Genomic DNA, 21597 nt, shown 5'->3' on the forward strand with positions numbered 1-21597 from the left:
CACCTTGCGCTCTCGGGCCCCCCCAGACCCCCTGTTTTACTTACCTGAGCCACGAAACTCCATGGGCACGATTCCGCAATGGTTTCCCCCAACTTGAGGTGGCTCTTCATTGGAGATTGATAGCAGCGCTGCCATTTGCTCCCGCTGCTGTCAATCAAACCAATGACGCAGCATGGGGCCGAGTTATCACAGTAGCGCGCCCGCAAGCTAACCCCTTTGGGAGAGCGCTTCCCAGAGCGGGGGTTAGCTGTTGCGGGGAGGAGTCGAGACAGCCATGGATGGACCCCAGGAGACATGGATCGGGGCCACTCTGTGCAAAACAAACTGCACAGTGGAGGTAAGTATGGTATGTTTGTTATTTAACCACAAAAGACGTCAACAGCGCGGCTCTCAGGTGCCAACTGGACGTCTTTGGACGTCATTTGAAGTGTATTACCCGCACGCCTCTGGGGGTGCGCAGCAGGTAAACACTGTCCCGGCGCATCGCTGGGGATCCGATGCGTGTACCTGGCGGGCGCGATGTCCGCCGGGTACACGCGATCGTCGGTTACACAGCAGGGACGTGGAGCTCTGTGTGTAAACACAGAGCTCCACGTGCTGTCAAAGGAGAGGAGACTGATCTGTGTCTCTTGTACATAGGGACACAGATCGGTCACCTCCCCCAGTCACCCCCCTCCCCCCACACAGTTAGAACACACCCAGGATACACATTTAACCCCTTCCTCACCCCCTAGTGTTAACCCCTTCCCTGCCAGTCACATTTATCCAGTAATTAGTGCATTTTTATAGCACTGCTCGCTGTATAAATGTGAATGGTCCCAAATTTGTGTCAAAAGTGTCCGATACGTCCGCCGCAATATCGCAGTCCCAATAAAAATCGCAGATCGCCGCCATTACTAGTAAAAAAAAAAATCATAATTCTGTCCCCTATTTTGTAGGCGCTATAACTTTTGCGCAAACCAGTCGCTTATTGCGATTTTTTTTTACAAAAATACGTCGAAAAATACGTATCGGCCTTAACCACTTAAGCCCCGGACCATATTGCTGCCTAAAGACCCAAGGGGTTTTTACAGTTCGGGACTGTGTCGCTTTAACAGACAATTGCGCGGTCGTGCGACGTGGCTCCCAAACAAAATTGGCGTCCTTTTTTCCCCACAAATAGAGCTTTCTTTTGGTGGTATTTGATCACCTCTGCGGTTTTTATTTTTTGCGCTATAAACAAAAATAGAGCGACAATTTTGAAAAAAATGCAATATTTTTTACTTTTTGCTGTAATAAATATCCCCCAAAAACATATATAAAAACATTTTTTTTCCTCAGTTTAGGCCGATACGTATTCTTCTACCTATTTTTAGTAAAAAAAATCGCAATAAGCGTTTATCGATTGGTTTGCGCAAAATTTATAGCGTTTACAAAATAGGGGATAGTTTTATTGCATTTTTATAAATTTTTTTTTTTTTTACTACTAATGGCGGCGATCAGCGATTTTTTTCGTGACTGCGACATTATGGCGGACACTTCGGACAATTTTGACACATTTTTGGGACCATTGTCATTTTCACAGCAAAAAATGCATTTAAATTGCATTCTTTATTGTGAAAATGACAGTTGCAGTTTGGGAGTTAACCACAGGGGGCGCTGTAGGAGTTAGGGTGCACCTAGTATGTGTTTACAACTGTTGGGGGGTGTGGCTGTAGGAATGACGTCATCGATCGTGTCTTCCCTATAAAGGGAATGACGTGATCGATGCGCCGACACAGTGAAGCACGGGGAAGCCGTGTTTACACACGGCTCTCCTCGTTCTTCAGCTCCGGGGAGCGATCGCGACGGAGCGGCTATAAACAAATAGCCGCGCCGTGGTCCCGGATCGCTCCCCGAGCGGACCCGACCTCCGCATGTAGCGGGGGGGTCCCGATCGGACCCCCCACCCGCTAATAGGCGAGGACGTACCTGTACGCCCATGTGCCTGTACGTGCCATATTGTGGACGTATATGTACATGCGGGGGTCGGGAACTGGTTAACTGAGAAAAAAATATTTTTTTTTTAAAAAAAATTGGGATATTTATTATAGCAACAAGTAAAAAAAATATATATATTTTTTTAAATTGTCGCTCTTTTTTTGTTTATAGCGCAAAAAATAAAAACCGCAGAGGTGATCAAATACCACCAAAAGAAAGCTCTATTTGTGGGGAAAAAAGGACGCCAATTTTGTTTTGGATCCACGTCGCACGACCGCGCAAATGTCAGTTAAAGCGACGCAGTGCCGGAAGCTGAAATTTCGCCTGGGCACGAAGGGGGTTTATGTGCCCAGTAAGCAAGTGGTTAAAAAACAAAAACCTTTACAACCCCTATAACTTTTCTAGCAGCTACAGTGCAGGATCCTTGCTCTTTGTGTAAAAGCAGTGGTCTCTCTGCAGGGGTCCAACGCTGCTCTCTGTGATGTCAGGGTTCTATGATCTGCAGGGAACTTTACTGAGAAGCTGTGTCAGACCTCTGTAGAGAGACCTCCGCTTCCCCACAGAAAGCAAGGGTCCTTTTCTGCAACTGCTGGCAGGAGGACAGATTTATTTTTCTACTTAGGCTGTGGCTACTTTAGAAAAAAAAAAACTAGTACACTGAACATTTTTTGTTGTTGAAATGTATTTTAGTGGATTTAAACCAAGGGTTCAGTTGGAGTTTTCTTTTTATTCTGATTCCACATCCAAGTACACCTAAGCTTGCACAGCTTCAGTATCCCCCCACAGGAAGTGCTCATCACTCCTCCTACCGTGTTTCCCCGAAAATAAGCCCGGTTCTTATATTAATTATGCCAACAAAAGACACAGTAGGGCTTATTTTCAGGGTAGGTCTTACCATGTAATGTGCTGTCTTCTCTCCCCCTCTCCCTCCCTGCCTGTCAGGAATCCCCAAAAATAAGCCCTAGTTAAAAATGCTTGTAAAAACCTATAATCCACTCTATTACAGTATTATATAATGTACAATGTGTGTGTTTCTGGAATATAATTGTGCCAAATACATTTGTTATAGCGCCGCTCTGCACTTCTGTTACCCACCGGAGCTCTCTTCCCCGCAATTATATTACAGAAACACACACATTGTACATTATAAACTACTGTAATATAGTGGATTATAGGATTTTACAAGCATTTTTAACTAGGGCTTATTTTCGGGGTAGGGCTCATATTGCAGCCATCCTGGAAAATAACGCTAGGTCTTATTTTCAGGGTAGGTCTTATTTTTGGGGAAACAGGGTAATTACAGTTATTCCTTACAGTTGGGGTAAGAAAGATGAATTGCCCGGATCCTGGGCGTGAACTCGTTTAGTATGCTTAATCAGATCTGATTTGTCGGTAAAAGCCTTCCCGCAATAGTAACAGGAATGAGGCCGATCGCCAGTGTGAATCCTGTGATGTATGGTGAGGTAGGACCGATCGGTAAAACGCTTCCCACATTCCAAACAGGCATATGGCTTCTCCCCAGTGTGAACTCTTTCGTGTCTGAGAAGTGACGACTTGCGAGAAAAACATTCGCCGCACACAGAACAGGTAAAGGGCTTTATCCCGGAGTGAGTCTTCTGATGTGTGATAAGGTGGCCAATCTGGGTAAAACATTTGCCGCATTCGGCGCACGAATAGGGCTTCTCAGCCGTGTGAGTCCTCTCGTGGTTGGTGAGGTTCGACCTGTCGGCAAAGCACTTCCCGCACATGGAGCAGGAAAACGGCTTCTCGCCCGTGTGGATTCTCTGGTGTCTAATAAGTTGGTACTTCCAAGAAAAACATTTCCCGCACACCAAACATGCATATGGCTTCTCCCCCGTGTGAGAACTCTGATGTGAAACTAGGGTGTCCTTACGGGAAAAACACTCTCCACACTCGGGACAGGAAAAAGGCTTCTCGGATGTGTGGCTTCTCTCATGGGTGATCAGAGATGACCTTTCGGTGAAACACTTTCCGCATTCCAGGCAAGAGTGTGGCTTCTCACCGGTGTGAACTTTTCCGTGCCGAAGGACGAACGATTTCTGGGAAAAACTTTTACTGCAAATGGCACAGGAGTACGGCTTCTCTCCCGAATGAGTCCTCTGGTGCCTTACAAGATCTGACCGCTGTGTGAAACACTTCCCGCACTCCGAACATGAAAACGGCTTATCGCCGCTGTGCCTTGTTTGATGTCTCCGAAGGAAAGATTTTTGAGCAAAACACTTTCCGCACTCTGGACATGAATATGGCTTCTCCGCCGGGTGCGTCCCTTGGTGCGAAATGAGTTCTACTTCCCTCGCAAAGCATTCGCCACACTCGGGACACTGGAAGCTTTCACCGTCTTCATGGGCTGTAGGATGGGCAATGGGGGGTGGGATGTCAGCAAAGCCGTCCTCACATGTAGAGGGATTGGAGGATGGATCTATGCCGTGATGTAATGGGTGGAGTTTTTCGGGATTGGATTTTTTTCCTGGGTGACCTTCTGTGACATCATCATCTTCTTTTTCAGAGCCAATGGGACATCTCCCTTTATTGCACCCTTTGTATTGTCCATCTGAAGGAAACAAGGCAAATTATTTTTATCTTTTTTTTTTTTTAAACCAAATTTATAGCCTTTAATTATTTTTTATAAGGAGTTGTGGATAATGGGGCAGATTCACGTAGAAATCTGTTACGCTGCGGCGGTGTAACGTATCCCGTTTACGTTACATCGCCGCAGGTTTACAGCATAAGTGCCTGATTCACAAAACACTTACCTGTAAACTTGCGGCGGCGTAGTGTAAATCCGCTTGGTGCAAGCCCGCCTAATTCAAATGGGGCGGGGACCATTTAAATTAGGCGCGTTCCCGTGCCGAACGTACTGCGCATGCTCCGTCCCTAACATTTCCCGACGTGCATTGCGCTAAATGACGTCGCAAGGACGTCATTGGTTTCGACGTTAAAGTAAATGGAGTCCAGCGCCATTCACGGATGACTAAGGCCTAGTACACACGAGAGGATTTATCCGCGGATATGGTCCAACGGACCGTTTCCGCGGATAAATCCTCTCGAGGATTTCCGCGGATTTGGATCCGATGGAGTGTACTCACCATAGGATCGAAATCCGCGCCGAAATCCCATCGCGATGACGTGTCGCGCCGTCGCCGCGATGATGACGCGGCGACGTGCGCGACGCTGTCATATAATGAATTCCACGCATGCGTCGAATCATTACGACGCATGCGGGGGATCCATTCGGACGGATTTATCCGGTCAGTCTGTACAGACCAGCGGATCAATCCATTGGGATGGATTCAAGCGGATAGATTTTAAAGCATGTCTTCAAATTTTTATCCGCTTGAAATCCATCCCAGGGGATAAAAATCCGCGGAAACAGATCCGCTGGATTGTACACACCAGGGGATCTATCCGCTGGAGCCGGTCCGCGGATCAATTCCAGCTGATGGATCCTCTCGTGTGTACGGGGCCTTACGCAAACGACGTGAAATTTAAAATTTCGACGCGGGAACGACGGCCATACTTAACATTGGCTAGGCCACCTAGAGGGCACCCTTAGTTTTACGCCGCATATTTCTACGGAAACGTTGTAAATTTAGAGCGACGGGCAAAGCGGACGTTCGGCGTAACTAGTCATTTGCATATTCTACGCTGACCGCAATGGAATCGCCACCTAGCGGCCGGCCTAGAATTGCAGCCTAAGATCCGACGGTGTAAGTCAATTACACCTGTCGGATCTTAGGGCTATCTATGCGTAACTGATTCTATGAATCAGACGCATAGATACGACAATCGTATCTCTTTTGTGAATCTGGCCCAATAATACTATCAATATGGGTTAATACTTGAAAAAAAAAATCTGTGTATCGTTTGTAATTATTTATACACATGGGCCAGCCATATTCACTCATTACATATTTAGGGCCAGATTCTCAGAGACTTACGTCGGCGTATCAGTAGATACGCCGTCGTAAGTCCGAATCTGCGCCGTCGTATATTTAAGCGTATTCTGGAAACCAGATACGCTTAAATTTGGCTAAGATACGAGCGGCGTAAGTCTCCTACGCCGTCGTATCTTGGGGTGCATATTTACTCTGGCCGCTAGGTGGCGCTTCCGTTGTTTTCCGCGTCGAATATGCAAATGAGCAAGATACGCCGATTCACGAACGTACGTACGCCCGTCGCAATTAGTTACGCCGTTTACGTAAGACATACGGCGGCGTAAAGATAAAGCAGGTCTCTAGGTGGCGTAGCCCGTGCAAAGTATGGACGTCGGAACAAGCGTATCTTTTTACGTCGTTTGCGTAAGTCGTAGGCGAATAGGGCTGTGCGTAAGTTACGTTCACGTCGTAGGCAGTGTTCGACGTATCTTGGGCATTCTATACGACGCATGCGCACTGGGATACGTCCACGGACGGCGCATTCTTAGAATCAGTTACGCATAGAAAAGCATTAGATCCGACAGGCGTAAGGCTCTTACGCCGTCGGATCTTAAATGCAATTATTTTTTTGTCCGCTAGGTGTCGCCTCCGTCGTTTTCCCCGTCGAGTATGCAAATTAGCTAGATACGCGAATTCCCGAACGTACGCGCGGTCGACGCAGTGAAGTTACGACGTTTACGCTAGGTTTGCCCGGCGTAAAGTTGCCCCTGCTATATGAGGGGCAACCAATGTTAAGTATGGCCGTCGTTCCCGCGTTGAAATTAAAAAATTTACGTTGTTTGCGTAAGTCGTCCGTGAATGGGGCTGGACGCCATTTACGTTCACGTCGAAACCAATGACGTCCTTGCGACGTCATTTGGAGCAATACACCCTGGGATATTTTACGAACGGCGCATGCGCCGTGCGTTCGGCGCCGGAGCACGCTTAATTTAAATACTACGCGCCCCCTACCCGCCTAATTTGAATTAGGCGGGCTTGCACCGGGTGATTTACGTTACGCCGCCACAACTTTACACGCAAGTGCTTTGTGAATAAAGCACTTGCCTGTAAAACTTGCGGCGGCGTAACGTAAATGAGATACGTTACGCCCGCACAGTTTTGCGCGATTCTACGAGAATCTGGGCCTAGATCTTTAGCTCGGACTATGGCGCTTTGCTTTACAAAGGATTTATTTATTCACTTTATGCATTTTTCACTTTTTTATGTCCTAATTTTTTTCTAACACCCCCTCCCCCTGCATTGGTGATCAGTGGCAATGTTTATTTCACGGATTTCGAGTTTTTCCTCACCCGTTCCAATCTCTACAAGAATTTCCTTTTCTTTCCGCTGCTCATCCTCCTTTACATCCGTCTCCTCTTCTTTTACTTTAATACAAATAACTTTTTCCTCCTGTATTAAACACGGAATAAATAATAAATGACAGGAAGTAAGATGAAGGAGGTGGTCCAGACCAACTAAACGCAGACACGCATCAGCATTAAAAAAAAAACTTAAAGCGGAGCTCCGCTGAGAAAAAAATATTAAAAGCCAGCAGCTACAAATACGGCAGCTGCTGACTTTTAATATTAGGACACTTACCTGTCCAGGAGTCCAGCGACGTCGGCAGCAGAAGACGAGCGATCGCTCGTCACCCTGCTGCCCCCCCCGCCATCCTCGGTGAGGGAACCAGGAAGTGAAGCGCTCCGGCTTCACTGCCCGGTTCCCTATGGCGCATGCGCGAGTCGCGCTACGCCTGACGATTGGCTCCCACTGTGTACTGGGAAACGAGTGTTCCCAGAACACAACAGTAGTGGGGGGGGGAGGTGACGTCATGCCCGCAGTCTGCCCGAGACTGTGTGGCCTGGAGGTGGGTGCAAATACCTGTCTTTAGACAGGTATCTGCACCCCCCTCCCCCCTGAAAGGTGTCAAATGTGACACCGGAGGGGGGGAGGGTTCCGATCAGCGGGAGTTCCACTTTAGGGTGGAGAACCGCTTTAACCACTTAACGCCCGCCGCACGCCTATTTACATCCACAGAATGGCAGTACAGGCAGATGGGCGTATATATACGTCCCCGCCTTTCCGCGGGTCGGGGGTCCGATCGGGACCCCCCCCCGCTGCATGCGGCGGGCGGATTCCCGCGGGGAGCGATCCAGGACGACGGCGCGGCTATTCGTTAATAGCCGCCCCGTCGCGATCGCTCCCCGGAGCTGAAGAACGGGGAGAGCCGTATGTAAACACGGCTTCCCCGTGCTTCACTGTGGCGGCTGCATCGATCGTGTGATCCCTTTTATAGGGAGACTCGATCTATGACGTCAGACCTACAGCCACACCCCCCTACAGTTGTAAACACACACTAAGTGAACCCTAACTCCTACAGCGCCCCCTGTGGTTAACTCCCAAACTGCAACTGTCATTTTCACAATAAACAATGCAATTTAAATGCATTTTTTGCTGTGAAAATGACAATGGTCCCAAAAATGTGTCAAAATTGTCCGAAGTGTCCGCCATAATGTCGCAGTCACGAAAAAAATCGCTGATCGCCGCCAATAGTAGTAAAAAAAAAAAATTAATAAGAATGCAAAAAAACTATCCCCTATTTTGTAAACGCTATAAATTTGGCGCAAACCAATCGATAAACACTTATTGCGATTTTTTTTTTACCAAAAATAGGTAAAAGAATACGTATCGCCCTAAACTGAGGGAAAAAAATGTTTTTATATATGTTTTTGGGGGATATTTATTATAGCAAAAAGTAAAAAATATTGCATTTTTTTCAAAATTGTCGCTCTATTTTTGTTTATAGCGCAAAAAATAAAAACCGCAGAGGTGATCAAATACCACCAAAAGAAAGCTCTATTTGTGGGGAAAAAAGGACGCCAATTTTGTTTGGGAGCCACGTCGCACGACCGCGCAATTGTCTGTTAAAGTGACGCAGTGCCGAATCGCAAAACCTGGCCTGGGCATTTAGCAACAAAATGGTCCGGGGCTTAAGTGGTTAACCCAAATAATTCTGTGTTAAGCCGGCCATAGATGGATCGAATCTCGGTTGTTCAGCAGGGACCGGCTCAGATTGAATCCATATATGGGCAAGCTGGTTGTACTGAAGTCGATCCATCGATTGACTTCAGTACAGCCAGCCTGTCAAATTGATTATAATGATTACATCAGCACAAGTTTACACTACCCCTGCCACACCTGTGAATAGACTTCTATGGGGCTTTATGAAGTAGAAGGTGCAAAGCCATTTACGTTTGTCCAGGAATGATTATTTTATTAATCCAGGTAGAGTACAGCAGTACATGCGTTTGGCCTATAGCCTTAATCATAACCATAGGTCTATGGCTATGATTAAAGCTATAGGCCGAAACGCGTAAGTCTTTGTATCTGCTGTACTCTACCCGCATTAATAAAATAATCATTCCTGGATGAAGGGCTTGCTTCATGCTGTGTCTGGGCGTTAGGAAGATACCACAGTTTAGGTCAGATCAAGGAAAGGGAAAAAAAGGATAAATGTTAGTATTTGGGAGATGTCCCACTACTTCCTCTTAACCACTTAACCCCCGGACCATATTGCTGGTCAAAGACCAGAGCACTTTTTGCGATTCGGGACTGCAACGCTTTAACTGACAATTGCGCGGTCGTGCGACGTGGCTCCCAAACAAAATTGTCGTCCTTTTTTTCCCACAAATAGAGCTTTCTTTTGGTGGTATTTGATCACCTCTGCGGTTTTTATTTTTTGCGCTATAAACAAAAATAGAGCGACAATTTTGAAAAAAAATAATATTTTTTACTTTTTGCTATAATAAATATCCCCCAAAAATATATAAAAAAAAAAAAAAATTTTCCCTTAGTTTAGGCCGATACGTATTCTTCTACATATTTTTCGTAAAAAAAAAAAATCGCAATAAGCGTTTTATTGATTGGTTTGCGCAAAAGTTATAGCGTTTACAAAATAGGGGGTATTTTTATGGCATTTTTATTAATATATTTTTTTTACTAGTAATGGCGGCGATCAGCGATTTTTTTCGGTACTGCGACATTATGGCGGACACTTCGGACACTTTTGACACATTTTTGGGACCATTGGCATTTTTATAGCGATCAGTGCTATAGAAATGCATTGGATTACTATAAAAATGCCACTGACAGTGAAGGGGTTAACCCTAGGGGGCGGGGAAGGGGTTTAAGTATGTTCCCTGGGTGTTATCTTACTGTGGGAGGGGGGGTGGCCTCACTAGGGGAAACACTGATTTTCTGTTCATAAATTGTATGAACAGAAGATCAGCATTTCCCCTGCTGACAGGACCGGGAGCTGTGTGTTTACACACAGCTCCCGGTCCCCGCTCTGTAACGAGCGATCGCGGGTGCCCGGCGGCGATCGAGCCTGCCGGGCACACGCACGGGAGTCGGGGGCGAGCGGGGGGCGCGCGCCCCTAGTGGCCGTTTGAAGAGCGGACGTATAGCTACGGGCTCTCGCCCAGGAGAGCCGACCTGCCGCCGTATAATGACGGTGCGCGGTCGGCTAGTGGTTAAGGACTGAGCCTCTTTCTGAGATTTGTTGTTTACAAGTTAAAAACATTTTTTTTTTTGCTAGAAAATTACTTAGAATGCCCAAAGATTATACTTTTTTTTAACACCCCAGAGAAAAAAAATGGCAGTCGTTGCAATACTTTATGTCACACCGTATTCGCGCAGCGGTCTTACAAGCGTGCTTTTTTGGGGGAAAATACACCTTTTTGAATTAAAAAATAAGACAACAGTAAAGTTAGCCCATTTTTTTTTATATTATGAAAGATAATGTTACGCCGAGTAAATTTATACCCAACATGTCACGCTTTAAAATTGCGCCCGCCTGTGGAATGGCGGCCAACTTTTACCCTTCAAAATCTGCATTGGTGAAGTTTAAATAATTCTACAGGTTGCCGGTTTTGAGTTACAGAGGAGGTCTAGGGATAGAATTATTGCTCTCGCTCTACCAATCGCGGCGATACCTCACATGTGTTGTTTGCACACCGTTTTCATTTGTGGACGCTGCTCACCTATGCGTTCGCTTCTGCACGCAAAAAAAATATATTTGTCTTATTTATTTTATCTTTTATTTTTTACACGGTTCGTTAAAAAAAAAAAAAAAAGTGACACTTTTATTCCTATTACAAGGAGTGTAAACATCCCTTGTAATAGAAAAAAGAATGACAGGTCCTCTTAACCACTTCCCGCCAGGTCAATAACAGATTGACGTCCGGGAAGTGGTTCTGTAATCCTGACTGGACGTCTATTGACGTCCCGCAGGATTTCATGCCCGCGCGCGCCCGTGGGGGCGCGCAGCGACCGGCGATGCGGGGTTATTTGAAATAAGGCAGTAACATAACAAAATGTGGAAAAAGTGAAGCGGTGTGAATACTTTCCGGATGCACTGTATTCTGAGCTGTGCATGCTCAGCGCAGTTTACATTCAGGCACACTCGCTGTTTGCCAGGATGAATGCATTCCTGCGCAGGTGTGATGTCATCCTGCAGTGGCCAATCAATATGGCCGAAGACTGCCACCGGGGAAGAAGCTGGGGACAAGATGCAGGCATCGACAAAGGCACCTTGTGGGTGTCAGACTGTGGAAAAGAGGTAAGTATCTTTGCCTTTAGTTTAGCTTTATTTGCACACACAACAAACATGCACGGCGTTCCCTACGTCCCATCTACCTGATCATCCTCCGATATCTCCTGATCTTCTTCTGTGGAATCCTGGGAATCCAGAGGACATCTATCTGGGGTGTTTTTGTTGCTAGATCCATCTGTAGTGACATAAAATTATAACACTGTATTACGTATTGTAAGAAAATACATGCTGGGCTCTAAGGTGGAGTCAGCGTCAAGACCCCCAGAGACGTCTCGAGCACTAGGGTTGGTGTCACCCGATGCGGTAAAACATGTTGTCACCCCCCCTCTGTCTAGGCTGCCCAGCACCAAGCAGGCAGCGCACGGGCACGGGGCGCACCCCAAACCAGCCCCTGTAAATGATAGTATAGTGGCAGGTTAGGGTAGTATAGAGTAGTATAGTGGCAGGTTGGTGTAGTGGGGTGGTATAGGACAGGTTAAGGTGGTATAGGGCATGTTGGGGTGATATAGGGTAGCTTGGGGGTGGTATAGGGCAAGTTAGGGTGGTATAGGGCAAGTTATGGTGGTACAGGGCAGGTTGGGGTGGTATAGTGCAAGTTAGGGTGGCATAGGGCAAGTTGGGATGGCATGGGAAAGGTTGTGGTGGTACAGGGCAAGTTAGGGTGGCATTGGGCAGATTGGGGTGGTACAGGGCAAGTTAGGGTGGCACAGGCACGGGGGTAAGCGACTGGTGTTAGTGCTTTAATCATTCCGGCACCATGGTTGTTATGGTGTCAGGATGATTGAAATGAATTATTTCTATCATTACATTATAATATAAAATTAAATAGTTCAACTCACAAAGCAGAATGAGTGGGAGCCTTGAGTGTGTCACCTGCCACCGTCACTTGTCACCAGATGGGAATGTCACTTGCCTGCCACCAGATGGGAATGTCACTTACCACGCTACCTGCCACCAGATTGGGATGTCACTTGTCACGCTGCCTACCACCAGATGGTGATGTCACTTGCCTGCCACCAGATGGGAATGTCACTTGTCACGTTGCCTACCACCAGATGGTGATGTCACTTGCCTGCCACCAGATGGGAATGTCACTTGTCACGTTGCCTACCACCAGATGGTGATGTCACTTGCCTGCCACCAGATGGGAATGTCACTTGTCACGCTGCCTACCACCAGATGGTGATGTCACTTGCCTGCCACCAGATGGGAATGTCACTTGTCACGTTGCCTACCACCAGATGGTGATGTCACTTGCTATGCTGCATGTAAAATCAAGCCCCCCCCAGCATTGCAGAGTACTTGCATCCAGGTACGACGCTGTCAGCCTCTCCTTTTCCACGCGGGGAAACTAGCTACAGGTGAACCGTGAAACAGAGGCACACGAGCCTTCACGGCCCTGTAAGGGCGGAAGTTGAAACAGCAGTGCAGGCAATGAGAGAAGATTTAATCTCTCTTCACCGCCGCATGGCCCGCATCGTTGAAAAATTACTTGTCTCCTCCGCCGCCCCTGCACACAGTGCCGCCCCGAGGCCTGGCCCTGGGTGTCGGCAGATGGTCATCCGCTGACACCCGCAATCATATAGGGACCAATGTATGTCCCGTTTTCATCCGCAACGGATGGATGAAAATGCGGACATACGGTCCGCACATGTGAAAGGGGCCTAAAGAATAAAATGGCGGTCGTTGCAATACTTTTTGTCACACCGTGTTTGCGCAGCGGTCTTACAAGCGCACTTTTTTTGGAAGAAAAAAAATTACTTTTTTGAATAAGAAAATAAGACAACAGTAAAGATAGCTCAATTTTTTTTTATATATTGTGAAAGATAATGTTACGCCAAGTAAATTGATACCCAACATGTCCCGCTTCAAATTTGCGACCGCATGGAATGGAATGGAATGGCGACACACTTTTACCCTTAAAAATCTCCATAGGCGACGTTTAAGAAAATTCCACAGGTTGCATGTTTTGAGTTACAGAGGAGGTCTAGGGCTAGAATTATTGCTCTCGCTCTACCAATCGCGGCGATACCTCACATGTGTGGTTTGAACACCGTTTACATATGCGGGCGCTGCTCACGTATGTGTTCGCTTCTGCAGGCGAGCTCGTCTGGACGGGGCACTTTAAAAAAATGTTTTTGCTTTGACACTGTTTTTAAAAAAAATATATATTTGGGTCACTTTTAATCCTATTACAAGGAATGTAAACATCCCTTGTAATATAAACAAGAATGACAGGTCCTCTTACATATGAGATCTGGGGTCAAAAAGACCTCAGATCTCATATTTACACTAAAATGCAATAAAAAAATGCACACTGGCAGCATTTGATGGGCACACTAGCGGCAATTGGTGGGCACAGTAGCAGCAATTTATGGGCACAGTAGCAGCAATTTATGGGCACAGTGGCTGCATTTGATGAGCACAGTGGCTGCATTTGATGGGCACAGTGGCTGCATTTGATGGGCACAGTGGCTACATTTGATGGGCACAGTGGCTACATTTGATGGGCACAGTGGCTACACATTTGATGGGCACAGTGGCTACACATTTGATGGGCACAGTGGCTACATTTGATGGGCTCAGTGGCTACATTTGATGGGCACAGTGGCTACAATTTGATGGGCACAGTGGCTGCAATTTATGTTTTTTTTTCAGTTTGTGCCCCTCCAAAATTTTTGAGCACCAGCCGCCACTGGCAAAAGGGTTAAAGGGGTTGTAAAGGTAAACGTTTTTTCACCTTAATGCATTCTAGGCATTAAGGTGAAAAAACATCTGCGGATTGGAGGCCCCCCGAACCCCCCCTTTACTTAACTGACCCCTTGAAAGTCCCGTGCCGTGAATGCAGCTTCTCGGCTGTCTTTCCGGCTCATTCATTGGTTGATTGAAAGAAGCGCAGCCAATGGGTCGCGCTGTCGTCAATCATATCCAATGACGCAGCGCGCCGGGGGGGGGGGGGGCGGGGCCGAGTGATACAGTGAGCAGCTATTGCCGCTGGCTGTATCACGGGAGCGCGCCTGCAAGAACTCATCACTATGCGAGTGAGCTCACATGAAGGTGGAAAGTTCTTGCGGGGGTAGCAGAGAGAGCCGCCGAGGGACCCCAGAAGACCAGGTTCGGGGCCACTCTGTGCAAAACGAGCTGCACAGTGGAGGTAAGTATAACATTTCTTATTTAAAAAAAAAAAGGCATCCTAGCTCATTATGTGTCACTTACCTGCGATCGAAGCCCCGGAAGTCCTCCTCCGTCCCGTCCACCATGTCCCCTCGTCGCTTGTTCCTGTCATCGTCGCTTCGACGCTGTGATTGGCCGGAGCAGCGATGACGTCACTCCCGCGCAATGCGCTGAAATACGGCATTAACCCAGTTAATGCTATTCATAAAAACTGCACTTTCAGCGCTTTCCGGTACTAGGCTCCACTAATTAATTCTGTCCGGTGTGCATGGAGCAGTCTCCTGTCTGCCCCGCCCCCTCTGCGGGTGTCGGCTCTTCTCCCATAGGCGGTGTGATGAGAGGCTTCTGGGTTGGCCGGAGCTGCTGCCAATCATCCCGTGCACTCCCAGAAATGCTCTCCAAGTGCCACCCTCCAAGTAACCAAAGATGCCACGTATGCCCCGCCCCCTGTATTGTGCTTCTGCTCCCAGCGCTCCCAAGCTACAGGGATCTAATGGACAAGTACTGATCTATGGGGACACCTAATGTGGGGGGCTTTGATGGGGGACAGCTGCTGTGGGGGTAGGGTGACCACATTTCCACACTCCCATTCGGGGACACACCCCCTCTCTCACCTTCCCCCCCAAAAAAAGATGAGGGTAAGGCGGGGGGAAATGTAGTCTTGGGGTTGATGGGGAATTTGGCGGCGGATTATTTGTCAGGTGAATGTGCCACTTGCCACCAGATGCAGTGCCGCTTGCCACCCATAGCCTGCCACCAGATGCAATGCTGCTGTCACTCCCTCTGCATGAGCCGCATGCGTAGAAGGAAAGGAGTGGCGTCACTATCTGGAGAGTGAAGATCACACCAGTCCGTGCTGCTTGCTGCTGGGTGCTGGAGAAGGAGGAGGTGCCAAAGGGTGGGGACAGCAGTGCTGCACTAGGCGCAGGCCTCGCTCCCGGTCTCACTGTCTGAGAGAAAATTGTCACTGGTTGCAAGATGACAGGCAGTGCTGGCCCCAGCAACCAGTTCTGGAAATGTAGTTATTAATTAGTAAGGGGTGGCTGTGTCCTCCATTTAATTCTGGGACATTGTATTGTCCCGGAATGAAGGTGCCCGGGACCCGGGACAGACATGTCAATTGTGGGACAGTCCCGGGCAATCCGGGACACGTGGGCACCCTATGTGGGGGGCTCTGATGGGGGACACCTGCTGTGGGGGGACTCTGATGAGGGACACCTGCTCTGGGGGGGCTCTGATGGGGGACACCTGCTGGGGGGGGCTCTGATGGGGGACACCTGCTGTGGGGGGACTCTGATGGGGGACACCTGCTCTGGGGGGGCTCTGATGGGGGACACCTGCTGTGGGGGCTCTGATGGAGGACACCTGCTGTGGGGGGCTCTGATGGGGGACAGCTGCTGTGGGGGGCTCTGAGGGGGACACCTGCTGTGGGAGGGCTCTGATGGGGGACACCTGCTGTGGGGGGACTCTGATGAGGGACACCTGCTCTGGGGGGGCTCTGATGGGGGACACCTGCTCTGATGGGGGACACCTGCTCTGGGGGGGCTCTGATGGAGGACACCTGCTGTGGGGGCTCTGATGGGGGACAGCTGCTGTGGGGGGCTCTGAGGGGGACACCTGCTGTGGGGGGGCTCTGATGGGGGACACCTGCTGTGGGGGGACTCTGATGAGGGACACCTGCTCTGGGGGGGCTCTGATGGGGGACACCTGCTCTGGGGGGGCTCTGATGGGGGACACCTGCTCTGGGGGGGCTCTGATGGAGGACACCTGCTGTGGGGGCTCTGATGGAGGACACCTGCTGTGGGGGCTCTGATGGGGGACACCTGCTGTGGGGGCTCTGATGGAGGACACCTGCTGTGGGGGGGGCTCTGATGGGGGACACCTGCTGGGGGGCTCTGATGGGGACACCTGCTGTGGGGGGCTCTGATGGGGGACACCTGCTGGGGGGCTCTGATGGGGGACACCTGCTGTGGGGGGCTCTGATGGAGGACACCTGCTGTGGGGGGCTCTGATGGGGGACACCTGCTGTGGGGGGCTCTGATGGAGGACACCTGCTGTGGGGGCTCTGATGGAGGACACCTGCTGTGGGGGGCTCTGATGGGGGACACCTGCTGGGGGACACTAATGAAGACTTCTTAGGGGAGCATCTCTGTGTTTGAGTTGTAGCCATAGAAACATTTGTAAAGGGGAGGAGTTAGTAAGATGACCACGCCCATGTGGGGGCGCCAGAAATATTTGTGACCCCCAGGATCGGCCCTGCATACTTCCAATGTTTGGTGTTTATTACTCACCTGTGCTGATCTGTGGAGGACTTCCCTCCTCTTTATATGGATCATCATCGCTCTCATTCATCTCTTCTGCTTCTTCTTTTACTTCAATTTTGATGCTGTCAATATCTTCATCCTGCATGACCAAAAAAATATTACAAATAACTAGACATGTGCACTGCCGAAAAATGTGTTGTTTTCGTTTCATTCGTTTTTTTGCCTTTTTCAGAAATTCGGAAATTTTGAAATTACCGAACTCCAAAAATTTCGGAATTTCCGAAATTTGGAAATCCAACTTTCCAAATTTCCCATTTTCGAATTTTACATTTTCGAATTTCTAAAATTCCGGAAATTCGGAAATTGAAAAATTTGGAAATTTCGGAAATTAAAGCGGAGGTTCACCCTAATAACATGTATATCTGACCAACTCCCTTATATTCGTAACAAGTACTGGCCCAGATTCAGTAAGAATCTGCGCCTTTCTTACGCAGGCACAGGGCAGCGTTTTTGCCCTGCGCCCGCGCGAATTTTCTGCGCTGCCCGCGATTCACGGAGCAGAAGCTCCGTAAATTGCGGGGGCGCTGTGTTAACTTGCCCGGCGTAAGGGCGCCTAATGTAAGTGATCCCGCCGGGGGCGGGAATCATTTAAATTAGGCGCGCTCCCGCGCCGAGCGTAGAGCGCATGCTCCGTCGGGAAACTTTCCCGACGTGCATTGCGGCAAATGACGTCGCAAGGACGTAATTTGCTTCAAAGTGAACGTGAATGGCGTCCAGCGCCATTCACGATCCACTTACGCAAACGACGTTAAAATTTGATCGTCGCGAAGAGCGAACGTGGCCATCCTTTTGCATTGGCTGCGCCTGCTATCAGGATGTGTAACGTTACGCGAAACCCGACGTACGCAAACTACGTAATTTGCGTACGCAGGGCCCGCGCAAGTTTGTGAATCGGTGTTAGTATGCAATTTGCATACTATACACAGATCACAATGGGAGCGCCCCCTAGCGGTTTTCGCTAGAATGCAGCCTAAAATCTGCGTGGCATAAGAGCCTTATGCAGCGCAGATTTTAGGCTTCAGTCCGCGTAGCGATGTTCCTGAATCAGGAGCATTCGCTACGCCGGAGCAAGTAAGCAATTGCGCCGTGTAACCTATGGTTACACAGGCGCAATTGCTTCTTGAATCTGGCCCACTGTCCGCAATTAGTTTTTTTTTTATGCTTTACGTACCTTGTAATCCATCTTTTCAATCTACTTCTCCCCGCGGGAGTAGGCGTTACTATGCCTAGGGGGATTGTCATCTGGGAGGTCGCAAAGATGATTGACGTCTGTTACCCACGGCGGATAAGGCCCCGCCCCCCCGTATTGCGTAGGCGCGCACGAGTTACGGGGTTTCCAAAAGAAGCCGAACATGCAGAGCGCAGGCGCCGTATAGAGCCGACTCACATCTCCGCATTTTCGGCTTTTTTCGGGAAGCCCCGTAACTCGTGCGCGCCTACGCAATACGGGGGGCGGGGCCTTATCCGCCGGGGGGAACAGACGTCAATCATCTGGGCGACCTCCCAGATGACAATCCCCCTAGGCATAGAAACGCCTACTCCTGCGGGGAGAAGTAGAAACTAATTGCGGACAGTACTTGACCGAACTGCAGATGAGAAAAATCAGCTCTCCTGCCTCGCCAGCAGGGGCTGTGCTGTGTGCCAGGGCTGTGTAAATCTCAAGACTGGATGGACAGAAATACAAATTCCTTAACTGGTAAAACAGTATTACATACTGTGGCCCGGATTCAGATACATTATCGTATCTATCGGCGGGCGTTGCGTATCTCAGATACACTACGCCGCTGTAACTTAGGGCGCAAGTTCCGTATTCAGAAAGAACTTGCGCCCTAAGTTACGGTGGCGTAGTGTAAATGTGTCCGCGTAAGCCCGCCTAATTCAAATGTGGATGATGTGGGCGTGTTTTATTTAAATTACTTGTGACCCTACGTAATTGACGTTTCTTACGAACGGCGCATGCTCCAAATTACGCCGCAAACTGTCAAAGCTTTCGACGTGAACGTAACTTAGGTACAGCCCTATTCGCAAACGACTTACGCAAACGACGTAAAATACGATGCTGTTCGTACTTTTCCGACGTCCTACCTAACATGACTTACCCCTGCTTTATGAGGGGTAACTTTACGCTGGAAAAAGCCTTACGTAAACGACGTAAAAAAATGCACCGGGCGGACGTACGCTTCTGAATCGGTGTATCTACCTAATTTGCATATTCCTCACGTAAATCTACGGAAGCGCCACCTAGCGTCCAGCGTAAATATGCAACTAAGATACGATGGCGTAAGAGACTTACGCCGGTCGGATCTTAGGGAAATCTATGCGTAACTGATTCTAAGAATCAGGCGCATAGATACGACGCCGCACACTCAGAGTTACGACGGCGTATCCGGAGATACGCCGTCGTAACTCGTATCTGAATCCGGGCCTGTATATTTAGCTGTGATCCTGGAGTTCAGCTTTAACCACTTCATACCCCGCCCATATCGATATGACGTCCGCAGGAGGGATCTCCCATCCTGGGCGGGCGTCATATGACGTCCAGGGCTGCAATGTTCGCCGGTCACCCGCGATTGCTATCAGGAGTAAGGATTGGTAGATGTGTGCAGATCAAATAAAGCTGAAGCACTTATTTGATAGGACCCTCAACCCAACGTACCTGATCCTCCTGAGGGATCTCCTGATCCTCCTGAGGGATCTCCTGATCCTCCTGAGGGATCTCCTGATCCTCCTGTGTGGAGTCCCGGGAATACAGAGGACGGGGACATCTCTCTGGGGGATTTCTGTTACTGGATCCATCTGTAGGAAACACACACTGACTGATTACATTTGGCTAGATTCAGGTAGGGCGGCTTAACTTTCTGCGGGCGTAGCGTATGTTATTTACGCTACGCCGCCACAATTTAGATGGGCAAGTGCAGTATTCACAAATCACTTGCTCCGTAAGTTGCGGCGGCGTAGCGTAAATTGGCCGGCGTAAGCCCGCCTAATTCAAATGTGGAAGAGGTGGGCGTGTTTTATGTAAATTAATCGTGACCTCACGTAAATGCGCCGTCCGTGAAAGTATCCCAGTGCGCATGCTCCAAATCGCGTCGCAAAAAGTCAATGCTTTCGACGTGAACGTAACTTACGCCCAGCCCCATTCACGGACGAGTTACGCAAAACGTGAAAAATTAGACGGATGTCCGACGTCCATACTTAACATTGGCTGCGCCATGTTTTTGGTGGTTTATCTTTACGCCTGAAAACGCCTTACGTAAACGGCGTATCTTTACTGCGACGGCCGTGCGTACGTTCGTGAATAGGCGTATCTTGCTGATTTACATATTCTAGGCGTAAATCAGCGTACACGCCCCTAGCGGCCAGCGTAAATAGACAGCTAAGATACGACGGCGTAAGAGACTTACGCCGATCGTATCTTAGCGACATTTAAGCGTATCTCAATTTGAGCATACGCTTAAATATACGACGGCGTGGATTCAGACTTACGACGGCGTATCTACTGATACGCCCGTCGTAAGTCTACCTGAATCCAGCCCATTGTTTCTATGGGCCAGATCCACAGACGAAGTACGCTGGCGTATCTACTGATACGCCGGCGCACTTTCAAATTTCCCGCATTGTATCTTTAGTTTGAATCCTCAAACCAAGATACGACGGCTTCTGGGTTCGATCCGACAGGCGTACGCCTTCGGATCGTAGGTGCAATACTTCGGCGCCTGCTGGGTGGAGTTTGCGTCGTTTTCTGCGTTGGGTATGCAAATTAGCGAAATACGACGATTCACGAACGTACGCGCGGCCGTCGCATTCTGTTACGTCGTCTGTAGTCGGCTTTTTCCGGCGTATAGTTAAAGCTAGTGTTTTGCGGCGTATGGTTAGATTTGCCATGTTAAGTATGGCCGTCGTTCCCGCGTCGAAATTTAAATTTTTTTTTTTTTTGCGTAAGTCGTCCGTGAATAGGGATGGACGTAACTCACGTCTAAGTTCAAAAAATGACGTTGTTGCGAAGTCATTTCGCGCAAAGCACGGCGGGAAATTTCTGGACGACGCATGCGCAGTTTATTCGGCACGGGGACGCGCTTCATTTAAATGAAACCCGCCCCCTACCCGCCGATTTGAATTCCGCCGCCAGAAATACACTACGCCGCCGTAACTTACGGCGCGAACTCGCTGAGGATTCGAATATACGCCAGGTAAGGTACGGCGGCGTAGTGTATCTCTGATACGCTGCGCGGAACTAAATGTATGTGGATCTGGCCCTATGTCTTTATATCAGAGGATGTGTATCTAGGGGGATCCTCAATACTCTTCTCTCCTATATAAGAAATGAAAGTCTCCTCTTACCCGGAGATGTGAGGGGCGGCCGCTTCTCCATCATAAAGTCCTTGTAGAGATCCTTGTGTCCTTCTACATAATCCTACTAGTAGATGTATTTTTTTTTGTTACCTGAAATTGGGGGAAAAAAAACTTGTTTCTAATGGCGCGTACACACAATCGGAAACTCCCACAAGAAAAGTCCGATGTGAGCTTTTGGTCGGAAATTCCGACCGTGTGTAGGCTCCATTGGAATTTTTCTGTCGGAATTTCCACCAAG

The 21597-nt window shown here is 48.7% G+C and overlaps 1 protein-coding gene across 1 annotated transcript; it reads right to left on the reverse strand.

The window, feature by feature from the left end:
* Positions 1–3178: 3178 nt before the first annotated feature.
* Positions 3179–19809, reverse strand: LOC120909898 (gastrula zinc finger protein XlCGF26.1-like). Its single transcript, XM_040321697.1, has 5 exons — positions 19663–19809; positions 16974–17085; positions 11592–11683; positions 7205–7304; positions 3179–4531 (listed from the first exon to the last, which is right to left on the reverse strand). The coding sequence occupies exons 2-5, from the start codon at positions 17032–17034 to the stop codon at positions 3270–3272; spliced, it is 1515 nt and encodes a 504-aa protein (XP_040177631.1). The 5' UTR covers positions 17035–17085; positions 19663–19809; the 3' UTR covers positions 3179–3269.
* Between the last annotated feature and the right edge of the window lie 1788 nt (positions 19810–21597).

Source organism: Rana temporaria, chromosome 8, assembly GCF_905171775.1.
Source record: "Rana temporaria chromosome 8, aRanTem1.1, whole genome shotgun sequence".
NCBI classification, from domain to species: Eukaryota; Metazoa; Chordata; class Amphibia; order Anura; family Ranidae; genus Rana; species Rana temporaria.

Excerpts from the sequence above, each read along its gene's own strand:
- LOC120909898 (XM_040321697.1), bottom strand. The coding sequence starts at position 17,034 with ATGAATGAGAGCGATGATGATCCATATAAAGAGGAGGGAAGTCCTCCA. Across the intron at positions 11,684-16,973 it reads TCCTCCACAGATCAGCACAG|ATGGATCTAGCAACAAAAAC; the intron begins GTGAGTAATAAA and ends ATGTCACTACAG. Across the intron at positions 7,305-11,591 it reads AGATATCGGAGGATGATCAG|GAGGAAAAAGTTATTTGTAT; the intron begins GTAGATGGGACG and ends TGTTTAATACAG.